The sequence below is a fragment of the Crassostrea angulata genome, chromosome 1 (assembly GCF_025612915.1).
Source record: "Crassostrea angulata isolate pt1a10 chromosome 1, ASM2561291v2, whole genome shotgun sequence".
NCBI classification, from domain to species: Eukaryota; Metazoa; Mollusca; class Bivalvia; order Ostreida; family Ostreidae; genus Magallana; species Magallana angulata.
Genome location: NC_069111.1, coordinates 15,768,706 through 15,783,148, shown reverse-complemented (window position 1 = coordinate 15,783,148; position 14,443 = coordinate 15,768,706). Strand labels below are relative to the sequence as shown.

Sequence of the window (14,443 nt, the reverse complement as noted above, 5' to 3'; positions counted from 1 at the left end):
AATTACTAATCAATAGGTACAGATGTAACAGCGTGACAGTTAATATTTTTAGTCGAGTAATTCTTCCGCTGCAGACGACGTTGTCAGGTGCTTTTGGTACAGAACAGTCCGCAGTAAATAAGAAATAATTAAATTAAAAAAAAGGAAGTATATAATATTGTTCATGTCATTGTTCGTATATATGAAATACTAATTTTATCTACCACATTAATTATTTGTAGGCTTATTTGTAGAAATTGTTCAAGTAAACAAATGCGCACCTGTTCCTTTCAACTTTCTTTTTCCGGTTGGACGCCATCTTTAGATAGAGTCCAACATGGTAAGAAGAGAAAACACGACTGTTTTGGTCATATCAAACAATAACTTTGACCTTTTTAATATTGAATTAGTAGAAAACCTTCCATTGATATTTGATTTTGTATGATTGAATGCAGATGTATAGAATTAGCTTAAAATTACAAAGATTTTAGCCTAGCTCGAATTTCCTTGAGTATTAACGAAAAACTGTGTTTGACGTTTACAGGGTGCCCACAAAAGTTATCGCACCAAAATGCGATTAGCCAAGAAACAGAAGCAGAACCGCCCAGTCCCACAGTGGGTTAGAATGAAAACTGGAAACACTATCAGGTAGGGCAAGCCCCTGGAGAACGATAACTTTGCCAGAGACTATTTATCTCTCTGATTTTGCTTAGTCGAGTAACATGACTTGGGATACAAGATCCAAGGAACATAATTGTCAAAGAGCAATACCATTACCCAGTGATGTGTCCAAATACAATTCACACAATTGCAGAGGCAGTGGAACGATCTCCGTTCTGAAACGGCTACAGCAGTAGTCAGGCTATCAGCAGATCAGTGGGCCCCATCTTACGCTGCAGTTAATGATAACCGTTTCTTATAAACTCTTTTAAAATGTAATTTATAAAAAAAAAAAAGGTTAGATGGAATTTATGATTTGAAGAAAGTTTTATCTGTCGTTATATTTTATGTTCAGTTATTATACATGAGTTGCACTCAAAATAAAAGATCAAAATATCAGTTAAGATCAGCTCAAGAATGAATTTTTATGTTTTTAAATCAGGTATTTTACTCTTTCATGTTATGTCTGCCTCAGTTTTAACTTTAAGAAAGTTTTTAAATTTTATACTGATGTAAATTGCAGAAGAATGCTTTAATTTAAATTCCAGGATTATTATTTTTCATTGATATGTCCCCTCTTCATACCCATAGTAAAACTTAATTCATTTTGGAGATCTATGACTGAAAAATTTGATGTCTTTCATAAAAATTCTGAAAATTGAATTGAACTCCTCTGTAACACATTGCTCCAGTCATTTGCTACATTGCATGAAAAATTGACATTTTTGTTGGCAGAGGCCTTAGCCTTGTTTTTGGCTTGTCAGAATATTGAAAATATATATTCAAATCAATGTTCCATTATTTTCTGATGTAAGGAACCTTAAAAATCACTTCTGTTCAACCTGGCATGGAAATAGTTAACAAGGCATTGAAATAGTTAACAAATTGTCTAACAAGAACTTTTTTGGATGGATAACAAATTGTCTAACAAGAACTTTTTTGGATGGATATGTGGTGTAAGAGATTTAAATACACTTGTACCAGTCAAAATACTTTATTTTTATGGGATACTACAACAAGTCATTTACTTGGTTGCTTAGCTGATATTATGTGACTAAGATGTATCAGCTCCTTTTCGTTTAGTTAAAGATGAATAAAAAACAATTTTTGAAAGTTTTTGATGGGGTATTAAAACTGATCTTCCAGAACATTTATAATATAACACTTCAAATTTCACTAGCCAGGAATTTTGTTGTTGCTTTGTAATAACAATCATAACACATAAAAGACAACATAACAAACATTTTTCATTCATGAGAATTTAAACAAATCAATTGTGGTTTTAAAAAAATCAGAAGTAAAACAATAAATATCATGTTTACTTGTAAATAATTATTAACCATTCTATTTCAGATACAACGCCAAGAGGAGACACTGGAGGCGTACAAAGCTAAAGATGTAAAACATGATATCAAAGACTTGCAAAATATGAAAATTAAATTCAATAGAATGTGTCGATTTTGGGCATCTGTTATATGTGTGGTACATCTTACATCAGTTGTGTGAATACAGCATAAAGACATTAAAGACACATTCAAAGTATTGTTCTGTTTTTAATGTGCAAACTAGGGCTAACAGCATGTTTCGCAAAATGTGAATATTCTGTAAAATACTGGATGAATGAAGACCACTTACACTATTGTTATGAATTTCTGAGGACAAGGAAGCCACTGCCTATGTGTAGTCAGTTTCCTTTTCGGTATAATATACTCATCATTTGGTCCTGTCTGAAATTTACTTCAGAGTACTTCGAATGACTTAAATATACTGGTATTTGTGAGACTGCTTTATAGTATACTAAAACAAAAACACACAAAAAAAACCCACAAATAATGTACTACTGTAAATTCCCTATTTTACTTGAGTTCTTAATCCTGCAATTCCGCTGTTTTGTATAAAATCAGGATCACCTAATTTTTGTTAACCAGGTTTTCTACAGTTTTCATGATAGGAAGTTGTTGTTTTGCAGATCAGTTGTACATATATCAGAGGTGTACATATTGCTAGGATTTTGATTTCTTATTTGTTGTGAAAAAAATACCAGCTGTTGAACTTATTTTTAGGCAATAACATTGCATATAGAGTACCCCATTTCTCTGAATACTATAGTAGATAGTGTTCATCAATTCAGGGTGCACAAATGGATTATGGATACTTTTCACACAAAAGAAAACCAGGTTTGGTGTTGCATTGACACCTTTTCTCTTGTTAAATTTTCTTATAGATCAAAACTGTCTTAAAAACAAGCGTGATTTTAAAATACACGAGGGTTGCCTCCTATTTTCAAGAATACTTTTAAGTTCTCCGTAGACCTTTGACACATACAGAGGATTCATTGAGAATCAGATACTCATGGACAAGCATTGATACTATGAGATGAATTAAGAAATTTCTCCTTCGGGGGAGGGGGGGGGGGGTAATTTGTTTGCCATAGGGTCCAAGGCCTATTTTTTGCTCGTTTAATACTTTAAAGTGATAAGTTAAAATTTGCTGGGGGAGGGTTGAGCCTTTCGCCCCGACCCCCTCCATATCCTCGTTTGAATATGATCATATATAGTGATGTGTCTTACTACAGCTACATAGGCGTCGGAACCGTTGCAAAGTTATACCTAACCATTAGAAACATAGCATGATAGAGGGTTCAGCCCCCCCACTTTTTCTCGCCGGAAAGATTATTGTTCCTAAATTTACCTTGAAAGATTGAAAAGTTAGATGCAGAAGCGTACTAGCCCCCCCCCCCCATTAATTTGGTAAGTAATTTTTTTTTTTGGAAGTATAGGTTTACCCCCCCCCCCCCCCACGGATTAGGATTTCCATGATTTTGGGAATTACTTTTTTCTCAATATTTCTGAGGATTAGTCTAGCCCCCCCACTTTCAATTTGCTTCCGACGCCTATGAGCTATATGCTTTAGTTGCAACGTGCATGAGGTCCTTGGTTAAATGTCTAGGCAGTAAAGTGGAACCAATATAACCATGAGGCCATCTACGTTACTTTGTTTATTGGCCTTTGGTTAAATGTTTGGGCAAGAAAGTTAAACCAATATAACCAAGAGGTCCTCTACGTTAATTTTGTTTATTGGCCCTTGGTTACATGTTTGAGCAATAAAATGGAAACAATATAACCATGATGTCTTCTAATTTTGATTTTAGGCCCTTGGTTAAATGTTAAGTTGATATAAAAAGAAACTGAACGCATGTTATTGGCGCCCCATCTTCCCAAGGCAAGGGGGGAGGGGGTTGAGTCGCTCCGCTTCGTTTAAGCATGCAGAGCGGAGCGGATCAGAAACGCCCGCTAAACGGTCGAATTTGCAATGGACTTCCCCTTGATCAAAGGTTTAGGCAATTTGGATAGCCAATGCATGTAATGACTATATAGCATATATGTATTTCATTTTTAAAAATCTATTTCTCTACTAACTTCCGCAGCAACAATCTTAAATATTTTTTTATGAAAATTAGTCATGACCTCATGGAATAGGAATTTTGACTTTAAGGTGGAGCCAACATGGTCATATTGTTGATTTTAATTATGTTTTTTAAAGTTTTACTTCTGTGCTGACACTGAAGAGAAACTGACAATCTGTATTTAAAATATTATTCGATGACCCATTGAATAGTGATATGTTCTAGTGAGATGATGGCAAAATGGGTATTATGTATATAAAATATAATACTGGATTGTTTTTCGAATTCCCATTGAAAGGATAATGCGTTTGTGCCCTCTCCCCCAATTGAAGCAATCAAAAGTTGTAAAGATTTCCTTTAGAGGTTACGTGTATTATGTATATAAAATATAATACTGGATTGTTTTTCAAATTCCCAATGAAAGGATAACGCATGTGTGCCCTCTCCCCCATTTGAAGCAATCAAAAAGTTGTAAAGATTTGGCGACATGCATTGTTTATTATACACCCCTGCGAATGTGTTCGGGATGTTTTCTTGATCGTTGCTAAGTACATAATAAATCAAGAGTGCTCGAATGACAGCTCACGAGACTTCACCGAGATTTGTTCAGTTTCTGTGAAATTTCGAGTGGAAGTAAATGTGTTCGGATAATATTCTCAAAATACGTAAGAACTGATCGTTTTTCATATCGTATCCTACTTTGATTTATGTGAAAACATGAAAATCATTTATAATGTATGTTTTACTTCACCATCTAGCGGTTATTTAAATTCAACGATGATAATCAGAACAGAGGTATCGTTCGTGTTTAACCACGTGCAGAGTGGTTGAAAATATAAACATTGGGTTGCTTAATAAAATCATAGCCATATTTGATGCTTGTTGTGTGCAATACCAGGTTTTTAAAAAAATGACGGGTGTCTGTTTTGCATAAAAACTTAGTATGTCGGGCCATTTTCACGGAACATTCTGCATAAAATAGTAAAGTCTGTTTCACTATTGATGCTGTTACTAGGTCAGGCGCGGATCGAAAATAAACCGTTAGGGGGGAACTCTACTAAGCATGTTGCAATTGTTGCAACAGCGTGAAAAAACTCTATTTTTTGTATTGTTACTTTTATTTCTAGAACACATTTTATCCACCAATTAATGAAGATAAAGTTTAAAATCAATAAACGTTTAGATTTAATATTTGACAAGTACCTAGATTCTATGAAATTGACTACAAACACGAGGCACAATTTTTACTGCGAAACTGAAAGGGTCAAACATAACCACGTGGTCTAAAATTTAAATGACAATAACATTCGCAGGGGTGTTGTATTTAAATATCAAAAATCGATATCTGTATTTTCCAAAGATGTCTCATTGCATAAAGATTTATCAAGATATCAGTTTGAAAATTCACGAAAATAATTTTTTTTAGCGCCGTAAGGTTAACGGAAGGTCAGACACTCAGCGAAGAGGGTGTTTTTTTTTATTTCTGCACTAATTTTGTACCATGAATTACAATGTTTTTGATTTCTACTTCTTTATAATAAAAGATTATTTTTAAAAATAATGAAAAGAAGGAATAGTGTGAAAGATAATAAATGCATAAAATGTGTATTTGCTGTGAGTCAGCATGAAATTAAAAATGAGCCGATTCACGCTAAACAATTTCATTATAATAATATGTATTTTTAACCATCTGAATGCGGGAACTTGACAGGCTTGTACGCCCATTTTCTTTGTAGTTATACTAGTAATACATGATCATAAAGCTGTGCAAAAGACTAGCTCCAAAATGAGACTTAATATGCAAATATATTAAGGTTCCCCGACATGTCCAAGTCCTGGTGCTCGGGTGACCGTTGAGGCCCACGGGTATCTTCAATACATTAAAAAAAAATAAGGGCGGCAAGGCTTTTGTAGACAATTTATTTCATTCCCAAATCTTTAATTTATGCAACTACGTACAGGACAAATAGAGCATGAAGATCGAACTCTTGGTCCAAACTAGCTATTATGATTAATTAATACTACAGGTGTCCGCGTTAAGACAACCAAGGCAGAGGTGATGATGATCTAACTTGCAGGAGTCGTACGATTTGGAGATTTCCTCAATCGTCTTTTTTGAGTTTCATCTAGTGTGAGCGGAAACAGGAACACACGTTTTCATGAATTGTCTACATATTGCAATCCTTGTTCTTTCCTGAAAATATCTAACCCAGGTTCCAGCGAATTGAGCTTACAGGAGGACCATCAACCCTAGCCGATCATGTGCACATGCAGATCTTATTGTCGCGACGATAACTTGGCTATTTTTTCTGGCTTCCTGTAGTAATACATATTTTGGAGTGGACAATGACAGGTTGTATAGAATTTAAAGTATCGTCCTTTTGTTTTTAAGATCTCAATCCACGTGACGTTGCTCTTTAGTCCAAGGAAAGAAGAATTCTAAAGAAGAGAAGTAAAGTAAGAAACAGAGAGAGAGAGAGAGAGAGAGAGAGAGAGAGAGAGATTTATTTATTTTAATTATAATGATTACTTACTCTTTATGGTGTTTCCAATACAGAGAAATGCTGCCCAAATATAGATAAGCACAAATACAATTGCCAAACATATCAACCAGTTTCTTTCCACCCAGTTCTTTAGCCAGTTATTAAATCTGCGGCACGTATATTGGAGTAGGGGCATGGTAACGAGAAATGATGCCATATATACGGATAACTCCACTGCCATCTGTAAATATTCAAATAGTTAAGGAAACTTTCCGAAATAGACTTTATGAAAAAAAAACTGCAGACCACAAGCGTTATCAAAACTTTATTATGTGACCGGCTCTCAATTAAATACACTCGTCTTATATACTTGTACTACTTTTATTTGTGTTTATGCATGTAAATACGAGAATTGAGTTTTTTTTAGGCTTTTTGTCTTCTTGCCTTTGTTATCTCCTTGATTCCGGAACACTGCTCGGGTCTCACCATAAGATTCAAGAAAATTTTGACTTCATCCCATCTGGAAACTTCCGGTTCTTTGCTGTTTAAAATGAATTTAAAAATATTCATACCTATACGCCTTTTCTCTAATTACTGTTTTCTGTAACTTCACAATATCAAAGCTTAATTAAATTAACATACGCTTTAATGTGTTAGGTGTATATATACATTGTATGATTTGCTATACTCAATGGTTGACAATTGCAAAATACGATTGTTTGGTTTTTTTCAAGCAACTGGAAAATTAAATATGTTTAAAGCTGTAGCTTATTAGACCGTCGTCCGAAATTTTCTCAATATTGTACATTTTGTTAATTGTTTTTCTGACATTAATTTATGACTTCAGTCATTTTATCTTTTACAAAGTTCTTCAAATTAGTCAACGAATTAAAGTGAAAATTATTTTGTGACGTTTTAAAATGTTAACTTAATAATAAAAAAAACTACACAGAAATAATTTAAGATACCCTTTAACAATGAATGATTTACATTATGAGAAATGTCTGTGCCAATACAATTATTATACTTACCAAAAGAAATAATGTCTGTGGTTGAAGAACACAACAAATGTTAAAGCCAACAAGACTAACACCACATACTGTTTCTTGTTCATCGTGATATTTAGAGATGGCGCCAAATCAACTATAACGTTGTCACGAAAACTTGCGCATGCTTAATTAGTAAATGTTTTCATTATGACGTCAGTCATTTTTTATGTAAATCATCGTTTTCTATACTTGTCTCCATTATGACGTCAGTCATTGATGATGTCAATCATCGTTTTACCTACTTTCCAGCCATTGGAAACATTTTATCATATTGAAATTCTATGAAATCATGTCTAAAGAAAATCCTGAAACATTTACCGGCATTCATTTTAAAGAGGATCAGTTGAGAGGACATTCCCGTTTTCTTAGAGACTGTGAGTAATCATGGGAAATAATGTGAATTAATGACTTTCTTTATGTTTCATTGAAAACGACGGCGGTTTCAGAAATTTATAGGCTCCCTTCAATAACTAGATCTTGACAAACAGAATTCAGAAAATCTTAGCAACATAATAATGACGCCATTATCTATGTCAATTAATTTCTTATCTACTGTCTGCATGAATTTGTTTTTATTATGCAGTATGATTTTATCGAAAGTACATGAAAATTATGTTTCGATGATTATAAATGCATATCATAAATGAAAAACAAGTCTGTAAACATAGTTGCACTATATTATTGCTTTTTTCAATGCACCTCCAGTACATACATATAAATAAGACTTTTATAATAAATAATCTACTGAACATGGTTCTTAAAATACATAAAAGCGTTAATTTCTAGATCTATCAGTTAGGGGACATCACCTCAGAATATATTTTAAAGGGAAAGGAAAAGTTATAGTTCCAAATAATGCAATAAAAATTTGCTGCTTCAAAACTATTCAACAGGCAATTAAGCGCTATACAAGTTTGCTTTAGGTGTATTTAAAAAATAATAATCAAACTGTCGCTGATTATGAAAACAACAAAAATGAAACACAATTTATAAATTGGAAAGTTTTGTCAAAATTGTAAATATCAATGATCGATTTATTGCCAAAGAAAAAAAATTTACCTCAACACTATAAGATATGAGCTATTACATAAATATGGTTATATATACATTTTATATGGTTTATCTTTATACAACATAATCGAGGAACATATGAAGAAAAAGAAATGAGGAAAAACATAAATAAGCTTAAATCTAATCTAATTTCTTATTTCCATACCGAAAGCCTCCCTTTCGTTTAAAACGCATGTCTCTTGTACCGCAAAAATCCTGGTACAGTAATTCAACAAAACAAACCAACACGATACAACGTAATGATCTGATTTGGCTCAATGTTCAATGATAATAAATAAATATATGAAAACGTCTCAATCACACACTTTAATCAACATACAGTCAAACATTATATAGACCCTGATCTTCACTTTTTAGACGCAGGTCTTCGTCCGGAACCTGGTTTTTGTTCGATGGCTTTCCTACTTCCGGGACGGAGTGCACCGTTGTCCAATCCTTGCGCACCACTGGGGACTACTTGTCGCTAGAATAACAAACATAAAAAAAATCCGTTGAATTAACATTAAAATGATTAAAGTTTCAACAGGAAATAAATATTTGAGAGCCTGCGAAACAAATTTCTGTTGTATAAATTTACCACATGTCTTACATGCAAGTATTCTAAATTTCCCCTTTCATAACAACCAACACGTGATGGACTTACTCTCTCCTGATATCGTCTTTCGTAGTATGCCATGTCTTCCTCCCCTGGTCGTCGCATCTGAGACACGCGCTCTGTGATGTCATCAAACATTTCGTCATCAGGGTTTGTCAGACCTAATGAGTTAGAATACCAATTCAGTGATGAAATAAATATAAAATCTCATCATATACTATTGCAATACTTGTTTGAATATTATTATACAGTGATCCAATACTATTTCAAGTAAATTTTGTTAAACAAACAGATAACAAATAAAACTTTCCTAGCCCTACCTTTTCCCTCTTTCCTCATCTGGTGAGCTTTAATGGCCTGCACGTTAGCTCGTAAGAACGGGTTGTCGTTAGATGTAATTGACTGCTCCAAATAACCCTTGTTTGGTGCCCCTTTTGTAAAAAGTAGATGCCTTAATAATTAATCATTATTAATGATATCAATTATGAATGAATTATTAATCACGGTGTTGCAATACACTTTCACATGCGACATGCAAAACAATATTGTACAACACTGAACGAAATTAAGTAAACATACTATGAAATAAAAGAAATCCATAATCACAATACTATATTTAAAATGACCGTATTAAATTTGACAAAACTTTACAGGCACTTAAGGTGGCTCTATACACCACTTTTTGATGACGCAGTACGCAAAAAAGTTTATCTGGAAGCATGCATTTCCGGCACTGTCTGATTTAAACTGAGGCGAATAGTGTGGGGACCGCTCTTTTGAAAAAATTGTTATCTGAATAGATTTAACTTGATAATTGGAAAATTCATTACTTACAATAATGCGGTATGTGACACCTTCACGTTGTGTCGTATTATATATCGAAATAAACAATAAAATCAAGTATAATTTTTGAATACATGTACTTTCTTTCCCGTCATCTTCATCTAACAGCGTGGCGAAGTGGGTTTAGTGGGTTCACTACTAACCTGTAGGTCATAAGTTCGAATCCCGTTGAGGACAATAAAAATTTTAACTTTTCAAAATTTTCTAAAACGTATTTTTTGGTTGAATTTTGTGAAAGAAAATTCTAAACCGGTGAAAGTATATCAAATATAATATACTTTAATCCACATTAATATCGACAGGTGTTCCTTATCACCTTAAGGGGGATGGGAGGGTGGCTTTGAATTTCTCTCAGGTTGGGATACATAAATCCTATTAGTTAATTTTCCCCTTTATTTATTTGACTTAGTTTTGCATTAAAGCAAATATACCTACTTATATAGGCCTATAATGAAATATGTATGTATTTATCATTCCAACATGATGTTTAGGAAATTTTCTTCATCTCAGAAATGAAAAGTCCCCAAGGTGTTTGGGCCTCTTACCTGAGGAACTTTCATACCAAATAAAATTTAAAATATTTTTTGTGTTTATTTGCATTGATTTTCATTCAATTTTTTGATGTGACATTTATTAAAATACATTTTCTTATAACATCAAGCAGCCTTTTCAGATGATTTGTCAACAGAGTAAGACAATATGAAAAATTACGTTTTGGGGAAATACTAAAAAAAATTGCAATAATAACATTTTTGAATGTTAAGAAGTGTTATATTTTCTTTTAGGTGTCCGAAGGAAATATCCATCATATGACAAAAAAAATCTCTTAATTTGTTAATAGGTAACTTTTTAAAAATTATTTTACAAAAACGGAAAAAAACATTTGAAAATTCTTTAAAAATACCTATAGTATCCCTATCATCATTTTAATATTTAATAAGTATATGTTTTGTGGTCTTCTATTGAAAAATGGAATAAACTGTGGGTGTATAGAACCTTAATGTCATAGACAGAAAATCATTTTAAATGAAAAATGTAAATTGGGGGTATGGTGAATTACATGACGAATTCTAACCCCCACCTCTCTAGATGTCAGACATCGGATGACTCTAGACTACGTAAATAACTTACCTTTTCCACTGGGGTCCAGTCGCTGGTACCCGTCAGCTAGCGACGAGAAGCCGGTGATTCCTCCCATGGCAGCGTAAGGCGTGGACTCCCCTAGGGGGTGGCCCCGGGCCTCCCGCTCCTCGCCCGTCTCCACGATCATCGTGTGTTCCTTGACCGGAGCGCCACACCCACAGGTAAAGGAACTCTTAAACCCAGCACACTTGGTGCAGCCTCCTGAAATTGAAGTAAATATTTTATTGACGTTTTTGATAATGGAGAAATACAGCGAAGACAATAATTCACCGCAAAAATCACATCGTGAAAGGCAGTAGAAGAAATATATGTTAAGAAAAGAAAGAGTTTTTGAATTAATTAAACATTTTTTTAAGTTATAGGAATAAAAGTTTCTCCGGTAGTGAAAACTCTCTCTCTCTCTCTCTCTCTCTCTCTCTCTCTCTCTCTCTCTCTCTCTCTCTCTCTCTCTCTCTCTCTCTGATATCTCTCTCTCTCTCCCTCTCTCTCTCTCTCTCAATTAGATAAAGTAAAGTATCTACAATACCAATTAAGGAGAGTGAATCTTAATAAATAATAATTGAATTGTTACGTCACTCGGAAAAAGAAAAGTGGCACAAAGCAAACAAAAGCTATAACCACTAAAATGATTTTCAAAAGGTGAGAGTAATCCACAAAGTGCTAAAAGTCATAACACACGGTTAGGTTAACGCTAAAACAAAACAAAAATTTTATCCATCATTTAAAGTATTAAAGGATTATGATCAAGTGAAACTTAAGGACTAAGTATACAAACCTCCTGTCTGTGCTAAAAAATCAAAGTAATGCGTTATCAAACTTTAAACCGTCAGATCCAGCCATATTTAAAAGTGATACCGATAACCTATACTATAGCATTGTTCTTAACAGAAGGTATACTTTTGTCTGTGGAGAAAACAAATATATATTTCAAAAAGTTTTAAACAAAATACAACTTAAACAAAAACAATTTTAAGCCTTACTGCGTTTGCAAATGAAAGGATCAAACTCGAAATGCTCCTCTGACGTATGCTTGCATGTGCAGCGGATAGGTTGGCTTCCGTTCATTGGGACGTAATTGTAGGACACACACTTGCAGCCTTTCTGTTTACAAGGAAGGAGGATGGGCCGATCCGTCGGAATGACTTCAAAGTCTGTCTTGTGTTGTTTGTACCTAAAATATTCCAAATAATTTGTGTGAGGGCGAAATTTGACAAAATATATGCCTGTCTTGTGTTGATTCCAACTAATTTGTGAGGGCGAGGTTTGAAGCTAACTTCTTTTTATATATTGTATGGAGTTTGCGTGGATAGGCATTGTACCTGTGTTTGCAAAAGCATGGCGTCTCCGGTCCGACTAGTTTACAGTCCATGCCGGTTGGACCTGTCCAACAGGTGTACAGGCGGTTCTTGATTCTCTGTTGAAAGATATATACAAATGAAATATGATCAGCATATTTCACAATTTATAATTATAATTTTAAGGTCAACAATATAGAGTTATGCTCCATATGATACACGCATGTCCGATTTTGCACCGGTTCCGGTCCAGCGCCATCTACATGTAGCTAATGAAAAAGTAATCAGGCATGATTATGGCATTCGAAATTGATTTATCACTGATGAGGTCGACTGAAATCCGAAGCTACTGAATGACTCGTACATTCATGATGACATCGTAAAAACAAATTATGTTGTATGGTAAGGGTGTATACTAGGTGTAAATGGTGTCTAACTATCAGCGCGATTTTCCTTGTTTGTTGTTGGTATCGTTGAGGGTTTTTTTTGTATTATTTAATATACCACAAATAATACAGTTTGTTTATTTGTTTACTTGTTTTGATTGTTTGTTCGTACCATTGGTAGGACCTTCTTCTTATACTCTTCATACTGCTCAGGTGTGAACAGTTCTCCCCCATCATCTTCTCCCACTATCCTGAAAATTACAAGTAAAAGTAGATGCATAGTTTATATCGATTATCATTAAAAATTGAGACTCGTCTAGACATCAAGATATCAAAAAAGTAAACACGTATACTATAAATAAATTGAAAAAACATTAAGGTTGCAATAGTGGGTTTTTTTTCACGATGTATTTTTAACAATAACCTTTATAAATGGATTTGATTTTTTTTTTAATTCCCATATTTATACCGAAAATTTGAACTATCTGCGACTGATTTTAAGGGTATCCCCCTCGCACTGAATCAAACAAAATAGATAAAATACGTAAGGTGTCGTAAAGAAAACATTTTAGCCTAGTTTTTCAATCATTATTTTTACTGACTTTGTGGGCTTTGATTTTCGTCCAAATTTTAATAGACATTTATGTCAAACTGAAATCATTTAAACACATTAATAAAATCGAAAGCCAAAAGATATAGAATGATAAAAGGGTTTAAATGCCAAAGTCAATCCATAATATTAAACTCACTGCATAAGTTATGCACACTTCATTAATTTGTAATTTTCGTGATATAGCAAATATAAAATTATGCTATATGCGTTTTGATGAATTGTAATTTTCTCCCAAGAGTCATCTATATTACTCAGTTTACATGTATAGTAGGATGAATTTTACATCAACATGAACCTATTATTGATGAAAGTGAATTTGTCAGTCTTTCCGAAACTTGTCAAATGATCATTTATTCCACTATTTAAATGTGACCATTATAGAGTATTTTTGATCCACCTTTTAAATCAATGAAAATCAGAAGTGACAATCCTAATAGGTCTACCATCTCTGACGCTATTCTTCCTATTTAGTTCGGATCTGACAGGGAAAAAAAGAACGAAAATAAATACCTGGAGTATTCTAAATATTCGTCAACAGCTTTTGCGTTCGCTCCATCGAACTTCAACTTGAACTGCTTCTCCGCCATTTGTAAACTTCTAGCAGTCCGCCATTGAAATTGTTTTCATTAGCGACGGATTATACTTTTCGCATCGATTTTCCAACAGTGGGCGTCAATCTAAATAATATTTAAATGTTCTACCTGAGCCTCAAGGTTGTAAAGCTAGGTGTGGTGGACTGAAACTTCAAAGAATGTTGATTCTTTTTTTATAGTAAAAGAAGTTCACGTAATTCAAATTGAGACATTTTATTTTAATCATCTGTGACTTATACTATATCTCATACTTTAACCAATCGCTGAAATCCAGTGAATTTTTACTACATTAATAATATTGTCTAGTAAGATAATTTTTTTCGTTCC

General features: G+C 33.7%; 1 protein-coding gene across 2 annotated transcripts; it reads right to left on the bottom strand.

Annotated features, from left to right (window-relative positions):
* Nucleotides 1–8,240: 8,240 nt before the first annotated feature.
* LOC128181711 (protein FAM221A-like) lies at nt 8,241–14,193 on the bottom strand. Of its 2 annotated transcripts, XM_052850213.1 has the most exons (9): nt 14,034–14,193; nt 13,083–13,161; nt 12,549–12,643; nt 12,210–12,400; nt 12,005–12,016; nt 11,218–11,430; nt 9,564–9,674; nt 9,292–9,404; nt 8,241–9,111 (listed from the first exon to the last, which is right to left on the bottom strand). In XM_052850213.1, exons 1-9 carry the CDS (start codon nt 14,108–14,110, stop codon nt 8,995–8,997), a joined length of 1,008 nt encoding a protein of 335 aa, XP_052706173.1. In that variant the 5' UTR covers nt 14,111–14,193; the 3' UTR covers nt 8,241–8,994. The 2 variants fall into 2 exon arrangements, with proteins under 2 accessions (XP_052706173.1, XP_052706184.1); XM_052850224.1 differs by lacking the exon at nt 12,005–12,016.
* Between the last annotated feature and the right edge of the window lie 250 nt (nt 14,194–14,443).

What these genes read in the sequence shown, in the direction of transcription:
- LOC128181711 (XM_052850213.1), bottom strand. Translation starts at nt 14,110, where the DNA reads ATGGCGGAGAAGCAGTTCAAGTTGAAGTTCGATGGAGCGAACGCAAAA. An exon ending in GAATATTTAGAATACTCCAG is followed by an intron (nt 13,162 to 14,033) that starts GTATTTATTTTC and finishes TGTAATTTTCAG; the next exon opens with GATAGTGGGAGAAGATGATG. An exon ending in ACTGGACCCCAGTGGAAAAG is followed by an intron (nt 9,675 to 11,217) that starts GTAAGTTATTTA and finishes TTTTTACAAAAG; the next exon opens with GGGCACCAAACAAGGGTTAT.